This window comes from Herpailurus yagouaroundi, unplaced genomic scaffold (genome assembly GCF_014898765.1).
Source record: "Herpailurus yagouaroundi ecotype Mexico unplaced genomic scaffold, PumYag 77, whole genome shotgun sequence".
NCBI lineage: Eukaryota > Metazoa > Chordata > Mammalia > Carnivora > Felidae > Herpailurus > Herpailurus yagouaroundi.
In genome coordinates, this window is record NW_024412388.1 from 71,547,353 (window position 1) to 71,565,312 (window position 17,960).

Here is a 17,960-nt window from a genome sequence, read left to right on the forward strand (position 1 = left end):
ATGTATAGGAAGAAAATCTTGGAGAAACTTCACAGAATCCTTCCTTCTGTGAAGGTGTCTAAGGAAAAGTTCGGTGTTCACTACATTTTCTTTGCCTCTCCTTTCAAGAGTGCTGAGCTGGACTGATTTTGTTCTGAGCAACTGCATGAGAGTGCTATTAGACACCTTGCCCCCAGGACTCACAGCCCAGCACCCTTCCATTTGAATTTGCCTGGAGCACATTTCAGGAATTTCAGATCAAGTCCCAAAGCATTATGAAATCTGTTGGTGAAAGGGCTCTCTATATCCAGAAGAGTTCATCATTTTGATCAGTGGTGATAAGACTCCCCTGTTTGACCAGACTCAAAAAATGGTGCTCAAAAATAAATAAACACTTAGAATTTGTCCCTAAATTATTGTTTGCTTTTTCGAGGGAGTAATGGTAAAGATGGGCAGAGAGAACACTTGAAATCTTTCTCAGTGATGATCTTTCAAGAAGTACATTTCTAATATCATTCTTGGAATAAGTAAGGGAACAAATTTTTGACTTTGAAATTCAGGTTGCAAATTTAGATTATAGTTGCTGATCTAGGGCCCTTAAAAATTACCAAAGAAAAAGGAGACCTCCTGCTTTCTCCTCAATTTTGCCTGAATTTTACACAGTCATACAGCAACAGATGCCTTTTTCTAGGATCCTTCTTGGGAACCTGTATTCTTTGCCCTATCTTGAGTGGTTTAGTTGACATCTTGACCTGAGAGTGTCCAAATATTTGTTGGTGTTTGTTTCGATGACAGCTATGCATGCTTCCTGTGTATCTACAGCATGTTGGTGGAATGGGAATGTTTTCCTTCAGTAGTGGTTCCCAGCCATGCAAGGAAACGGAGATTGACCAGGGTATCTTAAAAGATCAAGCCTAGTCTCTCCACACCACCTTCCCATTTCCTGGATGGTGGGAGATTCTATGAATTTGGGGGTTGGCATAAAATATCTTCTTTTTCATATGTAACTAATCTAGTACCCGGTGCTCATAGACAGTGTTAGTTAACTTTGTTGAATTATGCTTTTTGTACAACTGGGATAAACAGTTAAGATTAAATCTCCCAGAACTAATTGTTTTATAGAATGAGGTTGGTTTCATTTTGAATTTTTGCTGACTTCATCTGGCAGGTTGAATGCCAAAATAAAAGAATGTAGGTGTTCTCAGGAGATCTGGCCATCCACTTTGCATCCCCTGAAATATGTTTCTTCCTGCGTAATGAAGCCAAGGATTTTATGCTGGGCAGTACTTTCCTTATTCTCACAAAGAGATTACTTAAAAGCCAGCCCTGGGAACTTTGTCCATGAGTCTCTGTAAGGAAGAAAGAGTAACACAGGGCTGCAGCTTCTGAGTATTCACTGGGTCTAGCCCCTAAACACTAGGGTTTGTTTTTTTTCCTTATTTTCTCTTGTGTGTTTTTTTTTTTTCCTCCCACAGGGGAGAAAAATAGTTTTCGAAACATGACATCTGTGCTCAGAACAACAGCAAAGACATACCATGCAGCAACAATGAAGGGGAGGGGGGAGATAAGAGGCTATTGATACAGCTTGTTTTTCTTTACAAGACAGGTGCAGGGAGAATTCTGCAGTTTTTGGACTCCTGATTCATTCATTTGTACTAATTGTGCCGAAGGTAGTTAGCAAAAGTGAACAGGCACACTGTAGCTTTAAAAAGTCAGCCATGAACCAGAAGGCAGTTGGTGCAGCTTGTGTGTGATTCCTAACGTCATGTTGGCTGAGAGCCAGCCTGGTTTTATTTCACTGTGTCAAATTGTACCTCCTTATTGAATTCCTTTGCCAGCCTACTTTGTGAAAGAAAACATTGGGGTTTCTTTGGCTGTTCTTGATAAGCCTATAAAAAATGACATGTTTTAGTTGCTTCTAGGTAGGTTTTCTTTTTACTCTTCCACAAAAAAGAAAATAATAATAATAATAATAATAAGACAATGTGGTATGGTGTTACAGAGTATCATTGTGAGTGTTTTGTTTTGTTTTTTTTTTTTCTGAGATGCTTAGAAAATGGTGAATGTGTAACAGTTTCCAACTGAAGTGAAATCATTCTTTTGGCATGGAGCAGCAGCACTATCTTCTGTCTACTCTGTAACGGTGTGTGAATGTATGTTAATATCTATATGTATATTAAATGTTGGATTTCTCTATGAATGATCTAAGTGGTTTAGCAACTGGAAGTTTGTGTGTGTGTGTGTGTGTGTGTGTGTGTGTGTGTGTGTATCAGGAGAAAGATTATCCCACACTTAACAGTATTATTTGTTAATCATCTACTTCTCTAACAGTGATAAAATCTTGTGAATATACTAAATGATGCACTTGTCATGTCAGAGTAATCCCTAGAGAAGGAGTGCCGAAGTATAAAGTAATTTGAGAGGAAATGTATTTAATTTATGGCTTCAGCTGTGGAACAAGCACGTTTCAGAACTAGTTTTTTAAAGCAGTTTTGTTCATAGCTTTTTCATCTTGCTAATTGCATATTAATTGTGGAGGGTTTTTATTTTTTCACAGTCCTCATCCTACTAAACAAAAAGACAAAGTGATGGATGCTACTATATTTCCTTGGATGTTTTGGTGATTTTTACATAAATCTAATGAGCTGCCTCCCCTCTCTTACACACACACACACACACACACACACACACACACACACACACAGACACACACACACACACACACACACACACACACACACACACACCCCAGCACCACCTTTCTGTGCTAAGGGCTATCTGACATTTTTGTAAGCTTCCAGCTTTACCACAGCATGGCCATCTCACAGACAGGTTTTGAGGCTTTCATTGAGAATATGTGAGGTAGGGGAATACTTGCTGACAAAAGCTTTAAGTGTTCTTTTGCACTGCAATGAAAAAATAGAAGGTTTGTGAGTGGACAAAAAAATGCAATTAAAAAAAGAAGAAGAAAAGAAAGAAATCACAGCCCGTGGTCTGAAGGGGCAGGAAAAGGGGGATTGTTTTTCTCGACTTTGACTCATTTATGAGTTGCAGTGTCTTAAGTGAGAGCTTGGCACCCAGGGGAAGCTGTGCCAGTTCACACAGCACTTGTTTTGAACGAGGATTCAATTTCATTTGCAAATGCTTATTGTCAAGGCAGGGAGTGCCAGTACAGATGAAAGCACCCCAGTCCGTCTCCTCCAGTGCTTTAGGTTTAATCACATCTCTCCAATCGCTGAGGGAACCGGAGGTTTAAACAAACATACGTGAACTGGTGTGAAGCTGGGAAAAGGGACCATTATATTTCCGTTTCAGAATATATATTCTTCTCTCACTTTCTAAGAATTAAACACAAGCTTTTCTCCCTTATTGATTAGTTGCTGAAGTAAAGGAACCCTGCAGCCTTCCCATGCTATCTGTTGACATGGAAAACAAGGAAAATGGCTCTGTCGGTGTAAAAAAGTAAGTGAAACTGGCTTGTGAGTTCTGCTTCTGCAAACAACAGAGGGACTTGGTTTCTATTTTTATACTTCTTGCTTATCTACTACATTACACTGTCTGGGGGTTGTTTTGCTTGGTCTATACTGGCCACCACACTCCCTTCTCGCCCCAGCCCCAGTTGCCTTTTTCTTTATTCCATTTCTAAGACAGAGATGACTCAGGCATCAAACCGTGCATAAAGGGTTAGTGTATCAGGCTTTGGAACAGGGACGGTGGAGGATCTCAGCCCCGCATTCTGTATATTGAAACAAAACACCGAGCAAACAGACTCTGTCTTCCAAGTCCATAGGCTTGTAGGGTGGGGGTGCAGAACAGAGAATTTGAGTCTTTTTAAGTAAAATCACCTCTGTCAAAACTGAGACCTCTAGTTAAAAAAAAAAAAAAAAAAAAAAAAAAAAGGAAAAAGCTTTAGTTAGAATACTAAGTTGAACAACTCTGCCCTAACTAATTTTATAAACTGATCCTCGAATGTGAAACATTTCAGCACATAACATAGTGTTCTGTTTTCATGTCCGTTCTCACATTTGAAACTTTATATTTGTTGTGAGTTATATGCTTGATTGTTTTAAAAAGGAAAATTCCGTTGCATTATGTAGCATATTCTAAAACATGCTACATATTTCAGGGTAACTCATAAGATTGCTGTAAGCATATGAAAAATATGTATATTCCTATTTAGGTGCTATTGTGAAGTTATAACCACTTTGGCTACAAGGAGAAAGTAAGTCCCAAGAGAGTGTTACCTGTTTTATCTTCCTTGTCATTTAGTTTAAAATTGCCCTGAAGTTGAACTTTGGAGGAAACTAATTAAATATAATCCACAGAAGTTATGGTATCTATATGAGGAAGGAGTATGCTATCTATTTGTGAATAGAAGGTATATTTTGCTTCACAGCAAAGTTACATTAAAATAAACTTAATAAAATCTGCTTTTAAAATTCCCAGGTAATTTATGTATCAGTGCCATGCTGGCATGCTTATCCCAGTCTTGAAGTTTAAGGTAGATAAACGTAGGAGAAATGAAACAAACAGATGCACTTTTTTTTTTTTTTTTTTTTTTTTGGTATGAGCAGTCCTGTCCAGTAGGACTGGAAATGTTGTACATTTTGCGTCCAAAATGGTAGCCGCTGGCCACATGTGGCTGTTTAAAAATTTGAAATGTTACTAGTTACTAGTGTAACTGACCAACTGAACTTTTAATTAATTTTAAAAGTTAACAGCTTTATGGAAATATAATTGGCACATAATAAACTCCATGTGTTTAAAATATAAAGTTTGTAAGTTTTGACATTTGTATACATTTGTGAAACCATTACCACAATTAAGATAACCCCCAAGTTTCCTTATAACTCTTTATAATCTCTTCCTCCTGTTCTTCTCTGCTGCCATATCCCTGGGTGACCACAGATAGGCTATGTGTCACTATAGATTAATTTAATTTTTCTACAATTTTATATAAATGAAACTATTCAGAGTGTACTTTTTTGGGGGGGTGGGGAGAGTATGGCAGTCTGGTTACTTTCACCCAGGATAATTAATTTGGGATTCGCCCATGTTATAGTGTCTATCAGTATTTCATTATTTATTATGACTGAGTAGTATTTCACTGTATGGATATACAACAGATTGTTCACTGTTTATCCATCCACTTGCTGATAGACATTTGAGTTGTTTCCATTTTTTTGGTATTACAAATAAAGCTGCTTTGACCATTTGTGTACAGGTCTGTGTGTGGACATATACTTTCATTTCTCTTGGATATATATTTAAGAATGGAATGGCTGGGCTACATAGCAGGTATATGTTTAACTTTTTAGGAAACTGTTTTCTAAACTGGTGGTCCTTTTACATTCCACCAATGGTATGTAAGTGTTCTGGTTGTTCTATATCCTCATGAACTTGGTGTGATCAGTCTTTTTCATATTAGGTATTATATTAGGTGTGGTTTTCATTTTTATTTCCCTGATGAGCAAAGATGGTGAGCATCTTATTGGTATGCCATCCATACCTCTTTCATAAGTAAAATATTGTTCAAATATCTTGCCCATCTTTTTATTAGGCTAGTATTTATGTATTATTTTATAGACAGTTTTTGTATATTCTGGGTGCAAGTACCTTATATACGTAATTTGAAAATATTTTCTAGTGGTATGAGACTTGTCTTTTTATTCTCTCTACAGCGTCTTTCAAACTGTAGGAGTTTTCAATAACAGTGAACTCCAGTTTATCCATTTATTATTTCATGAATAGGGCTTTTAGTGTCGTGTCTATGAAGTATTTGCCTAACCTAAGGTCACAAGGATTTTCTCTTACATTTTCTTATATTTGGGACGGTGATTTGGGGGTTAATTTCTGTGTATGGTGTGAGATAAGGATTAAATTGTTTCTGGTGGTGGGGGGGATGGTAGGGTTTTTTGCCTATGAATATCCAATTGTTCTAGCTCCATTTGTTGAATTGTTCTTGCAACTTTGTTGAAAAATAATTGATTGCATGTGTGTGAATGTATTCCTGGACTATTTTATTCCATTCATAATTTTGTATATATTTATGCCAATGTAACACAGTTTTGGTAACTATAGCTTTGTAACAAATCTTGAAATCAAATAGTGTTATCTGTTTAACTTTGTTCTTTTTCAGACTTGTTTGGTCTCTCCTAGGTTCTTTGCATTTCCAAATGATTTTTAGAATCAGTTTGTTAATTTCTACAAAAATCAAAACCAAAAAAAATGCCTACTGGTGCTTTGATGGCATTGCATTGAATTATAGATCAACTTAGAGAGATAGATCTCTTAACAATATTGTGTCTTCCAACCCATTGATGCAGTATTTTTGTCCATTTACTTAGTTCTAATGTAATTTCTCTAAGTGGGGTTTTGTAATTTTCCATCTCTGGGTCTTGTACATCTTTTGTCAGGTATATCTCTACGTAATTTATAATTTCAGGCTATTATAAATGGTATTGTTTTTTAAATTTTAATATCCAATTGTTGATAGTATATAGAAATATAATTGATTTTTTTATTGACCTCATATTCTACAACCTTGATAAACTCATTTATTACTTCTAGTAGCTTTTGGGTAGATCCAATTAGATATTTGACATAGACAATTAGGTCCTGTAAGTAAAGACAGTTTTACTTTTTCCTTCCAGATGTGAATATATTTTATTTCTCTTACTGCCCTTATTGCACTGAGTAGGCTCTTCAGTGAAAAGTTGCATAGAAGTGGTGAGATTGGACAAACTAGTTTTGTTTCCTTAAGGGAAAACATTTAGTCTTTTTCTTGTCTTTGGCTTTCTATATATAATGTGCCACTTTTTGTCTGCTTTTAAGATGTTTTTCTTTATCATTGATTTTCAAGCAATTTGAGTATGAGATTTGGTATAGTTTTGTTCATTTTTCTTGTGCTTGGAGTTTTGTTTTGTTTTTCAGCTCTATGGACTTTGTTTTCATCAAGTATGGAAATTTTCCAGGCATTCTTTTTTGGTTCCCCTCACTTCTCCTTTGGTGATTCCAAATATGGTGTATTTGATCACTTGATACTGTGCCACAATTCACTAATGCTCTCGGTTGTTTTGTTTTGTTTTGTTTTTTATTCTTTTTTCTCTGTGTTTCATTTTGGATAGTTTCTATTGTTTTGCCTTCAAGGTCACTAATCTTTTCTTCTGAAGAGTATGATCTTGTTGTTAATCCCACTCATTGTATTTTCCATTTCAGACAATGTAGTTTCCATCTCTAGAAGTTCAAACTGGGTCTTTTTTTTTTTTTTTTAAGCCTTGACATCTCTAATTAACATATTCATTGATGCCTCTAGCTTCTGAATATATGAAGTATAGTAACTTCATAATATATGAAGTAACTGTTTCAGTGTCTCTACTAATTCTATCATTTCTCTGTCCATTTCAGTTGATTGATTTCTCAGTGAGAATGGGTTATGATTTTCTGCTTCTTTTCATACCTGGTAATTTTTTTAAATGTTTATTTACTTTTGAGAAAGAGAGAGAGTCGGGGAGGGGCAGAGAGAGAGAGGGAGGCAGAGAATCTGAAGCAGGCTCTGAGTTGTCATTGCAGAGCTGGATGTGGGGCTTGAACTCATGAACTGTGAGATCATGATCTGAACTGAAATCAGAAGCTTAACCAACTGAGCCATCCCAGGCACTCCCATACCTGGTAATTTTTGATTGAATGTCAGATACTGTGAATGTTACCTTGTTGGGTGCTGGATATTTTTGGTATTCCTACAAATAGTCTTCTTTTTTTTTTTTTTTTTATTTTGAGAAGAAAGTGCAAGTGTGAGTGGGGGAGAGGGGCAGAGGAAGGGGGAGAGAGAAAGAATCTCAAGCAGGCTCCACACTCAGCCCCACAAGAGACTCAATCCCATGACCCTGGAAACATGACCTGAGCTGAAATAAAGAGTCGGAAGCTCAACCAGCTAAGCCACCCAGGCGCCCCTCTATAAATATTCTTGATCTCTGTCCTGGATGCAGTTAAGTTACTTGCAAACAATCTGATCCTATTAAGTCTTGGTTTTAAGTTTTGTTAGGCAGGACAAGGGCTGCATTTAATCAAAGGGTATTTTCCCCCTCTTACTGAGGCATGGCCCATCTTGTACTCTAGCCAATGCTCTTGAATTATGAGGTTTTCCTCTCTGGCAGATGGAGACAAGCACTATTCCCATCCCTGCATGATCGCCAAGGATCATGCTCTCGAATTTTTATGTTGGGTGGTTCTTTCCTCAGCCTTGGTTAGTTTTCTCACATGTATGTGATAATCAGTACTCTGCAAAGCACTTGAAGAAGTTTCTGCAGATCTCTGGGGTCCTCGTGCTGAAAGCTGTCTCTTCTCTCGTCTTAAGAACTCTCCTCTGTACACAGCCTAAATTCTCTTCAGGCAGTGATGGGCTAGAGCTTATCTTGCTTGTTTTCCATTCCTTGGGCATCAGTGCCCTTTATTACATACGTCCAATGTCTCGAGTGCCATTCTTTCATATACATTTTTTTCCTATTTTTCTAGTTGTTTTAGGCAGAAGAATAAATCTTGTCCTCGTTACTCCATCTTGACCAGAAACAGAAGTTCCAGTTAATTAATACAGCCACAAGTGGCCAGTGGATAACCTGTTGGACAGAGTAGAGTTAGATTATATAGAATCCCAAAAGGCACAAAACATAGGATCTTATGGTTGTTTCTGGGACCTACCAAAACTGGGGCTTGTGCTGCTCTTATTTCCAGGCATGAAAAATAATAATTGTGTTACTAGGGAGTATACTGTCACAAACAGTCAGTTCCAAAGAAGCCTAAGATAACAGTCCTTGTTCATTGGCCACATGCTTCTGATCAGAGCTTTAGTTTTGCAAGGCTGCTGTTTATGGAGTCCCTACATATATCTAGTACTTTGTGTGAGACTTGTCAGTCCTCACAACCATATTTTGAGGTACTGTATATGTTATTATTCCCATTTTATAGATGAGAAAACTGATGTTCCAGGAAGTTAAAAACATATTACTAACAAGGCATTTTACATCTTTTGTACTCAATTTTCTAAATCCATTTTGTATTTTATGCTTTATATCTCAATTTGGATGCAAAATTTTCATTGGCAGTATTTGATCTGTGTTAGATTTCATAAGATTTACAATTAAAAAAGGTAGAATCACATACCCAAATAATTCCAAACATACTTAAAAGTTCTAATAACTGAATCAAATACCAAAAAATTATTTTTGTATTATATGTATATACTTTGACACAACTGGTTCTTCTTTTTTAGAAGATTTGATTTGACTTTGAAGCAAATATGTATCAGTTTCAAAATGTCCAAGTTAAATAAATTTACTAAGACTTTGTCAGTTCAATCTCATTAACATTGAATTCAAAGTGGTGTATACATTTATAAACAACTATAAGTTTATCCATGTCAATATATCATTTTTTCAATTTTTTCTTAAAATTTGTTAGAAAATTACAAAATTATCATTGTATACTTATGGTATATTATTATTGCTCTATTGTATGTATACTCTGAAAGGTTTCAATTTCAAATTTTATGCCAGTTTAGCTTGGTCACAAACCAGCTTTTCCTTTTTTGGGGGGTGGGGGAGGCAGGTCCAAATTTAGTTCATTCACATGTAGTGTGATATCAATGAAAAAATATAATATACTTTGCCATTTTTTGGTCTTCATTGAATATTTGGCAAGCATTCATTTGATGTAATAAAATCTTGAATTGGATTTAACAGTATAGTAGATCTTTGTAAAATTCTTCTAGGACTTATCCAACAAGAATTGGCAAAGAACACACATCATTAAATTCATTGTGTTCTGTGTGTGTGTGTGTGTGTGTGTGTGTGTGTGTGTGTGTGTGTGTTTAACAGTTCCATTATCTGGCATTGATCCATAGCATTTGCAAATATATAATGAATGATTTAACAATGGTATCTATGACATTTCAAGAATTTGCTTTAGAAAACTGAACATGGATATCATACAGTAGAATAAAGTGGTGAGGGAAACATCAGTCACTTGTTTTAGAATTACATTAAATCCAGATTTTGTTTTAGTTAACATCCATCAGAATAGAGTTTAATTTTTTCATATCTAGTTGAAATTTTTCTTTGACAGATGTAAAAGATTTAAAAATATTTAAAGTATGAGTTCAGTTTTTCAGGCCATAAATTGACAATATTTCTTCAAAAATTTGGAAGTTTTTTGAGACAAAGCATACTGCAAGTATCAATTGGGCAGTGTCTTTTATGTTGCACTATTTACGTAAAGCTAAAGAAAAGTAATTGTGTTTTTCACATTTTTAACCAGTTGATCTTTGATATTGTTAAAAAGATTTTGTCTTCTTCAGGCAATTGTTGGATGGTTTGACTGAAAACTCTTTCACTTTTTGTGAAGTACCTTTTTAGTCTTTTCTCATAATATTCTAACAACACTGAATATAACCAGATGTCTATGGAAAAATTGTTTTCTTTTTTGTGCAAGAATCCAAACCGTATATAGCTATACAAATTTATAAGCTCAGATTCTGTTTAAAATCACTTTAAAGCATTTTGTTGGACATTTAATTTTGAATTCAAGTGGCTAATGTCATTAGTTCCTTTTTGGTTGTTGAAAAGAAAGTTACCAAATCTATATGTTCAATGAAAATTCTCTTAATACTGTACAGTCTCTTAATACTGTACATTTTATTATCTTTATCATTTTTTTACACAACAGTCTGCTTTTTCTCCTTTTGCTCTGCTCCAGCAAATTGCAATTGCTATTCATTGTGAAATTTACAATATACTTTCAGCCAGCCTCCTTTTTTCTTTATTCTTCTGGTTCTAATGCTAATTTCTACATCTCCTCTCAATTCTGCATGAGTAGTATGCTACCCTTTTAAACTTTCAAATTTATCCATACCTATTTAAAAAAATTTTTTTAAATGTTTATTTATTTCTGAAAGAGAGGCAGACGGAGTGTGAGCAGGGGAGGGGCAGAGAGAGAGGGAGACACAGAATCTGAAGCAGGTTCCAGGCTCTGAACAGAGCCTGATAATGGGTTCGAACCCACAAATTGTGAGATCATGACCTGAGCCAAGTCGGATGCTCAACTGACTGAGCTACCCAGGCGCTCTGTATCCATTCCTATGTTTAACTAAAACATATTTATTATAATTAAAGTAGTTAGGAATGTCAACTTAATTACCAAATGTAACATACAAAGAGATTCTTACAACTTGAGCTGTTTGCATCAAATACATTACAGTGCTACATGCGTGTGTAGGAAAAAATCATTTGAACTGAATCACTCCGTTGATACCAACCTGATTGGTTGTGTGTTTGTGTATAATACTAGAGAGGACGCATGCATCTGATAGGGGAACTTCAGCAAAGTATCCTAGGTGATGCAGCATTTAAAGTGATATGTTGTCACACTAAAACAATGAAGTTGTGTTTAAACATATTTTGTACCTGTTCAAGTTTTTACATTTAAATTTAAACTAATTAAAATTAAATACAATCAATAATTCAGTTCCTTGGTCAAATGGCTACCATATTTCACAGGTATATAGCCAGGTGAAACTCTCGCACATATGTTCTAGGAGGAAGGTTAGGAGGGAAGGTTAGGAGGGAAGTGAGGGGGTATGGATGTAGTCATTGTCAAGATCCTAACTTTTATTTTGCCTGGTGGGTTCATGGCTGTTTATTAAGTTTAAAAATAACTAAATAAGAGGGAACCATCTTAATAATTTGGACTAGATCCTATACATTTTGTATACAAATACTTTTCTGATCCCATATGTATAAACATAGTCATACAAGAACATACACGTATATTCACATGTGTTCAGGAATATACACATACATACATAGGGATGTGCACATATACTTAAAGGATACATAAAATAAGCTTGTATTGAACAAGTGGGATTAAAGTATTGTGTTTTTGTGGGTTGTAGATGCACGGATTTTAGATTAATCGTAAACATTGATACATGACACTCTTATTGACCTATGTTTGAACATGTTGGATCCATGTTAGAATTTTTACTAAATTCTAAAAAAAAAAAAACAACAACAACAAAAAGAATTCTAGGTATTTTACATGTATGTGCCTATCTGTACAAATCACAAGTATTCAATATCAGTTTTTTTGTGTCATTTACTTAGTCTTACTCCCTTTTTCAACAGTGAGTCTTTTTTCCCTTCTTTGGTTTTCTTCTAGGATAGAAGAGGAACAAATGTTCCCACACAATAGACGCTTATAACAAGTTAGCAGCTTTTCAACAGGAAGTGGTTTATTTCCCTACCATCACCATGTCCCTCACCCCTCAGTGGAGAACTCTAATGCAATAGAAAATTCACAGTAGCAAAGTTTAGCAAGGATTTTGAAAAGAAGCTATTTCTTATTAATGCTGAGCCTTTTCTTGCACGCATATCTCACCATATCCCCTGCCTTTGTGGTCAGTATATGGTTTCATTTTGAAGCATAGACTTTTTTTTTTTTAATTTTGAAACTAAAATTCCTTTTATAATTTTAATATGATACTTTTATTTGTGATGAGTGCTATAAAGTTTTAAGCTTGCTTTAATAGTATAATACTGACTTTTGGGAGGCTGTTAACTATAATAACTATTAAGCTAAGCATTAAGTTAAAGAAATTAACATTTTTGCCCATGTGAATTAGGGTTAACAGGTGAATGGTGGAAGTAAATATTAAGGTAGAGTTAGAAGTTATTGTTAGTATTGTTAGAATTTCAAAATTCTGATCTCATTGTAGAATTACCAGAGAGGCTTTTTATATAACAGTAACAACAATGGCTACTATTATTTAACCTTACAAAAATTATCTAACAATGCTTGTGTGTACAACAATCCACCATTCAGGTCCGCATCTCTAAGGGAAGCAGTCACATCTAGGGTTAAATAAATAACCTAATGGGATATAGGATACTTGGTTATTTGTCTGGAACCCTTGCCTGGCTCCTTAGCAAAGGAGGAAGAGGAAACTGATAGAAATAATTGTGTGTCTGATCACTGGTTTCAGCTTTTGCTCATTTACTCCTAATCCTGTCCATTTGTGGTGCCCCATAAATAATCAGTAGTCCTTAGATGTATTTTCTTTGAAAGCCATGAGGAAATTATATCCATCTGCTGGGTAGTTCCTGGGTACTCTCTCCCCATTAGGCTCCTCTTGTCTGTTTTTACCTTTCCCAGACCCCACAACCACACTCCTTGACTCTACGTGAACACAATGAGTGATGTTTCCCACCATGCTATTCTTTCCAGGGAATAGCAATCTGAAACAGAGGGTCATTATGATGGTAAGATACCTCTATACTAAAAGCAGGGGAAACAGAACTCCTAAAACATTTTAAGTGGCTAAATACCAAATGCTTCTTAATGGTTTGGAAGGACGGAAAGAAGGAAGGATGGAAGGAAGGAAGGAAGGAAGGAAGGAAGGAAGGAAGGAAGGAAGGAAGGGAGGGAGGGAGAAAAGAAGGAAGGGAAGAAGGAAGAGAGGGAGGAAAGAAGGAAGGAATGGTGAGAAGGAGGGAAGAAGAAAAAAGAGAATAGGAGGGGAGGTAAACTGAGCCCATAATTCAAACTTGAAAAATAACCTTTCTCATCAGGATCTGATGTTGTAACCCTTCTGCAGATATTTTTGGTGGGATAAGTTAGGGTGCTATATGGTTTCTTGAATACAAATAATATATGGGAGTTAATAGTGATACTCGTAACTGGTACAGTTTTATTTTTCTTAGTGAAGCTAAAATTCATTCCTTAATATTTTATGGTGTCTGTTCACTATGATACTCAGATGGCATATTGGCTCAGGCTACCATAACAAAACACCATAGACTGGGTGGTTTAAAAAACAGAAATCGTTCTGGAGGCTGGGAAGTCCAAAATCAAGGTACCAGCAGATTCAGTTCCTGATAAGACCTGTGTTTCTGGTCTTTATGTGGACTTCCCACAGTGCATGCATGCTGGCTGATAAGGCTGCCAGTCCTACTGGATTAGGATCTTACCCTTATGACCTCATTTAATCTTAATTGTCCTATCTACTAAAAGCCCTATATTGAAATGCAATCATATTGAGGGTTAGGGCTTCTACATATGAATTGGTAGGGGGGGCACAGAATTCAGTTTAATCATAGTGTCTTATGACAAATATTTGATTATTCCCTTAAATTAAATGATAACCTGAGTTAAGAATTGAGTTTGTTTATTGTGTTTATTTGTATTGTGTCCATTGCAAACAACTACCTTAAAGAAGTGTACATTTCAGGGGCACCTGGGTGGCTCAGTCGGTTAGGCGTTCGACTTCAGCTCAAGTCTGATCTCACCATTCGTGAGTTCAAGCCCCGCATCAGGCTCTCCGTGTGTGTGTGTGTGTGTGTGTGTGTGTGTGTGTGTGTGTGTGTGTCAAAAAGAAATAAACATTAAAAAAAAATTTTTTGAAAGAAGTGTACATTTCAAAAGCATAAAATGCATAAAACCAGAGAGTCAGCCAAGCATGTCATCATTTAAAGCATGAAAACAACAGGAGTTTCAGTCAAATCCAGCAAAATTCACACACATGCATTATATATCTTTTATACGTTAGCGGCTCTGATGGGTTGCTGTTTTCTACCTAGTTTCTGGCACGCTACTGATATCCCTACAGAAGGAAAGCCGAGCTTGTCTAATAATAAAGCCATAGGTAAGTCCTTTGGAATAGTGACCTCTGGGCTGTGGCTCAGAGCAGGGAGGGAAGGCTCGTCTGGTGGTGCTTGCACAGTTGTCTTTAGTGTTGACTGGGATATGAAACATAAGTGTGTTTGTGTTTCGCAGGAATTTTGGCATGAATTGTATCTGATAGTGAATAAAAAATTAATTCGTTGCGTCCTCTTGAGAGGAGTGTCCTTATTTACACTTGTTCAGAGGTCTTTATTTCTACAAATAAGTTGAGAACAGGTAGGGAAAGAGGCAGTTACAGAATCCCTTGTTTTTGGAAAGATGGGGTGAGGTGCTGGGGAGACATTCCCAGCAGAGCTATGTCAAAGACAGAATGCCATGTGATTTTGGAGGAGAGCCATCAGCCTGAAGGAAGAGTCTAGTACAGCGGAAAGAAATACAGGAAGATGCCCTGTCTGTCCCTGGGGTCCGCTCCTGTGTTGCTTCTGATTCAGGCCCCCAAAGCCTCTCTCCACACCTAGCACGGCCTGACTCACCTTGCCATGGTGACTTTTACTTCTCTGCCCTCCTTCTTCCATCTGTCGATTCCTCCTGTTCCTTAACCACTTGTGGAATAAGGCAGGGGACACACATAACCCTTTTCATCAGTTGGCTGACTTGAGATTTTTCCCTTCGCTAGACAGAGTTCCCAAGGCTCATCAAGTGCCTGGCTTAGAGTAGGCAGGTTAAAATTAATTAATGATTAGAATAAGAGCTTTGGGATATTAGGAATAGGACGTTTAACCGGTACCTTTAAAAAGTGATTAGGATTCTAATCTTTGTCGGCTGAACCAACAGAGCTTTGAATGGCATGACCAAACTGTGGATATGGGAAAATCCAGGATGTTGCCCAGTTGGATTTCAGTACAGACTTAGAATGGGAAATAAGCCTGGAAAGTTACGTTTGAATCAAATTTCTGAATGCCAAACTAAAGAATCTGAAATATACAGAAGGCTTGAAGAGTTATTTGTTTTTTTCAGTGCTTTCATTGCTTGAATGTGCTGCAGCTAAGTGCAGTCAACTCTTACTTATCAGAGTTTTTAAAAAATGAAAAATGGCCTGTCAAGAAACTTTGAATCATCCTTTTTTTTTAGGCCTTCCTTTTAGCCAGATCCCTGCTAGTTTGGTTGAAGGGAGAGAGAAGAAGGAGTAGAGATAAAACTAAAGCTCATTTAGCTGCTGTGTTGTGAGATACGTCATAGGCAAAAAAAAAAATCAATATTAATTTATTATAATCAGAATTATATTGCTTTTAGCCAAAGGCTGTTCTAAGATATGGGCAAAGAGTAGTTTAATTTCATTTTGAAAATAAGTTATAAAGATCAAGGCACTACAAAGTTAGAATGCATTTCTGAATGGAAACATAAGTAACATTGAGAATTAGCTGTATAAAAGGAGTATAAATATAAATGAATATATTACTGTATTACGTTGACTACTGTCTAAAATAGCTTTTGCTCTGAACTTTAAAGCAGAAATGCAATTAATGAGTATAATGGGGTTTTGAAATCTCATATGGATTATATTTATGCACAGTTTCCTTTTGGTCTGACCAACCCTCAGAATCGAGAATATCATGAATTATATACGCATGATATAATTTTTATCAATATACCTATGATGTACTTAACCCATATACACAAGGACTAAATGGTGACTGTGTTAAATGATTTGATTAAGTGATGGGATTGTAGAAAATTCTACCCTTCATTTCTTGCTAGTTTTTTGTAATAAGTTAAAATACATATATTTTTTTTAAACATCCCATGCCTGGAAAAATATTCCTGAATTTGTCATCTTTATACATTATATTTTAAGAAACATTTTGCTATGATGATAGTGAATAATAAATATCAAATGGATAATGGAACTTTGTATCTGCCATCTCATTTCATCAGCACAAAATTAGCAGCCACAATGGGAACCACCATCTGGGAGGTGTTTTAAACAGCGCCATTTAAATTCCTTCTGGAATTTGACATGCACAAGTTATAAGAAAAGATTTGGAGAGAATGGTCCATTTAAAAGGGAACAAAGTGTCTCAGTTTGGCCACAAAGAACAGTCCTTTAGGAGATGTATGGCTTTCCTAGTGGGAAGAGGTGACCCTTAAATCCATTGCCTGAAATGTAGTCATAATTTCATGTGGCCTTGGCACTTCGGGTCCCCCAGCCCCCACTTTCATGTTGCCCTTGATCATCTCCAGTTTTCTTCTTAAAACTGTTGCCAAAAACACTGGAAGGGCCCAGCAAAATTATCCATCATACTCTACCATAAACAACCTTGAAGTGACAACATGTGCCTGCATGTGCCTGCCTTTGCAAGCCATCCTCTCTCAAGGCCTAACTTAGGATGTGTCTGGAGCAATAGATGCCTTTCAAAATTGCCATTGAAAATCTTAAGGTGTCCTAGTCAGGCAGAACTTTCTGGGCCCTCCAGCACGTGTGCCTTCAATAGCACTTGTTTACCTCTCTCTCTCTCTCTCTTTTTTTTTTAAGTGTATTTATTCTATTTTGAGAGAGAGGAGAGGAGCAGAAAGAGAGGGAGAGAGAGAATTTCAAGCAGGCTTTGTGCTGTCAGAGCAGAGCCAGATGCAGGCTCTTCTCTCATGAACCATGAGATCATGACCTGAGCCAAAATCAAGAGTCAGGTGTTTAACTGACTGAGCCACCTAGGCACCCCACCTCTCAATTCTAGTGTTACTTAGAGTTAGCTGTTTACATGTCTGCTTCCCTCATCAGATTGCTAGCTCTTGAGGGCAGGGACTATGTATTCCTATCCTTGTAACCTTGCATCTAGGACTGAGAAGTCAGTAGGCTTTTAGTAAATCTTTGTTGCATCAGTGAGTTAAGGAGAGTAGAAAAGCACAGATTTTGAAGAAATATATATGGAATCCATTCCTGATTTATCTACTCTGTGGTTTGGGGTGAGTTTCTTAACCTTTCTAAGCCTTAGTTTCCTAAAAACAGGTTATTACAGTAGCCAGTTGATAAGGAGCTGGGAGGCCGTTAATAGGAAATGTATAAAAAGTGTATTACGGACTCTATGTACTCTCTGGTTCTTAGTCCACAAACGTTTTGCTCTGCATCAGCTGTGCACCTCAGACCTATGCCAGATGCAGGAGAGCTGAAGAGATGCAGATAGACAGGTTGTCCTCTTGGGATGTGAGTAGTCTAACACTGTGATTTTTCTTCTAAGTTATTTGGGGGCTTTTTGCTGCTAGGCCTAAACTGAGGATGGATCCATCACCAAATGCACTGATTGGTTTCATGCTGC

General features: G+C 36.6%; 1 protein-coding gene across 1 annotated transcript in view; it reads left to right on the forward strand.

Annotated features, from left to right (window-relative positions):
• Positions 1-17,960, forward strand: part of SAMD13 (sterile alpha motif domain containing 13) — a gene marked incomplete at its 5' end in the record, with an annotated part of 40,004 nt that overhangs the window by 1,514 nt on the left and 20,530 nt on the right. Inside the window, one exon of the mRNA XM_040456177.1 lies at positions 3,357-3,441. Within this exon, the coding sequence (XP_040312111.1) occupies positions 3,357-3,441 (85 nt within the window). The remainder of the gene's footprint in view (positions 1-3,356; positions 3,442-17,960) is intronic.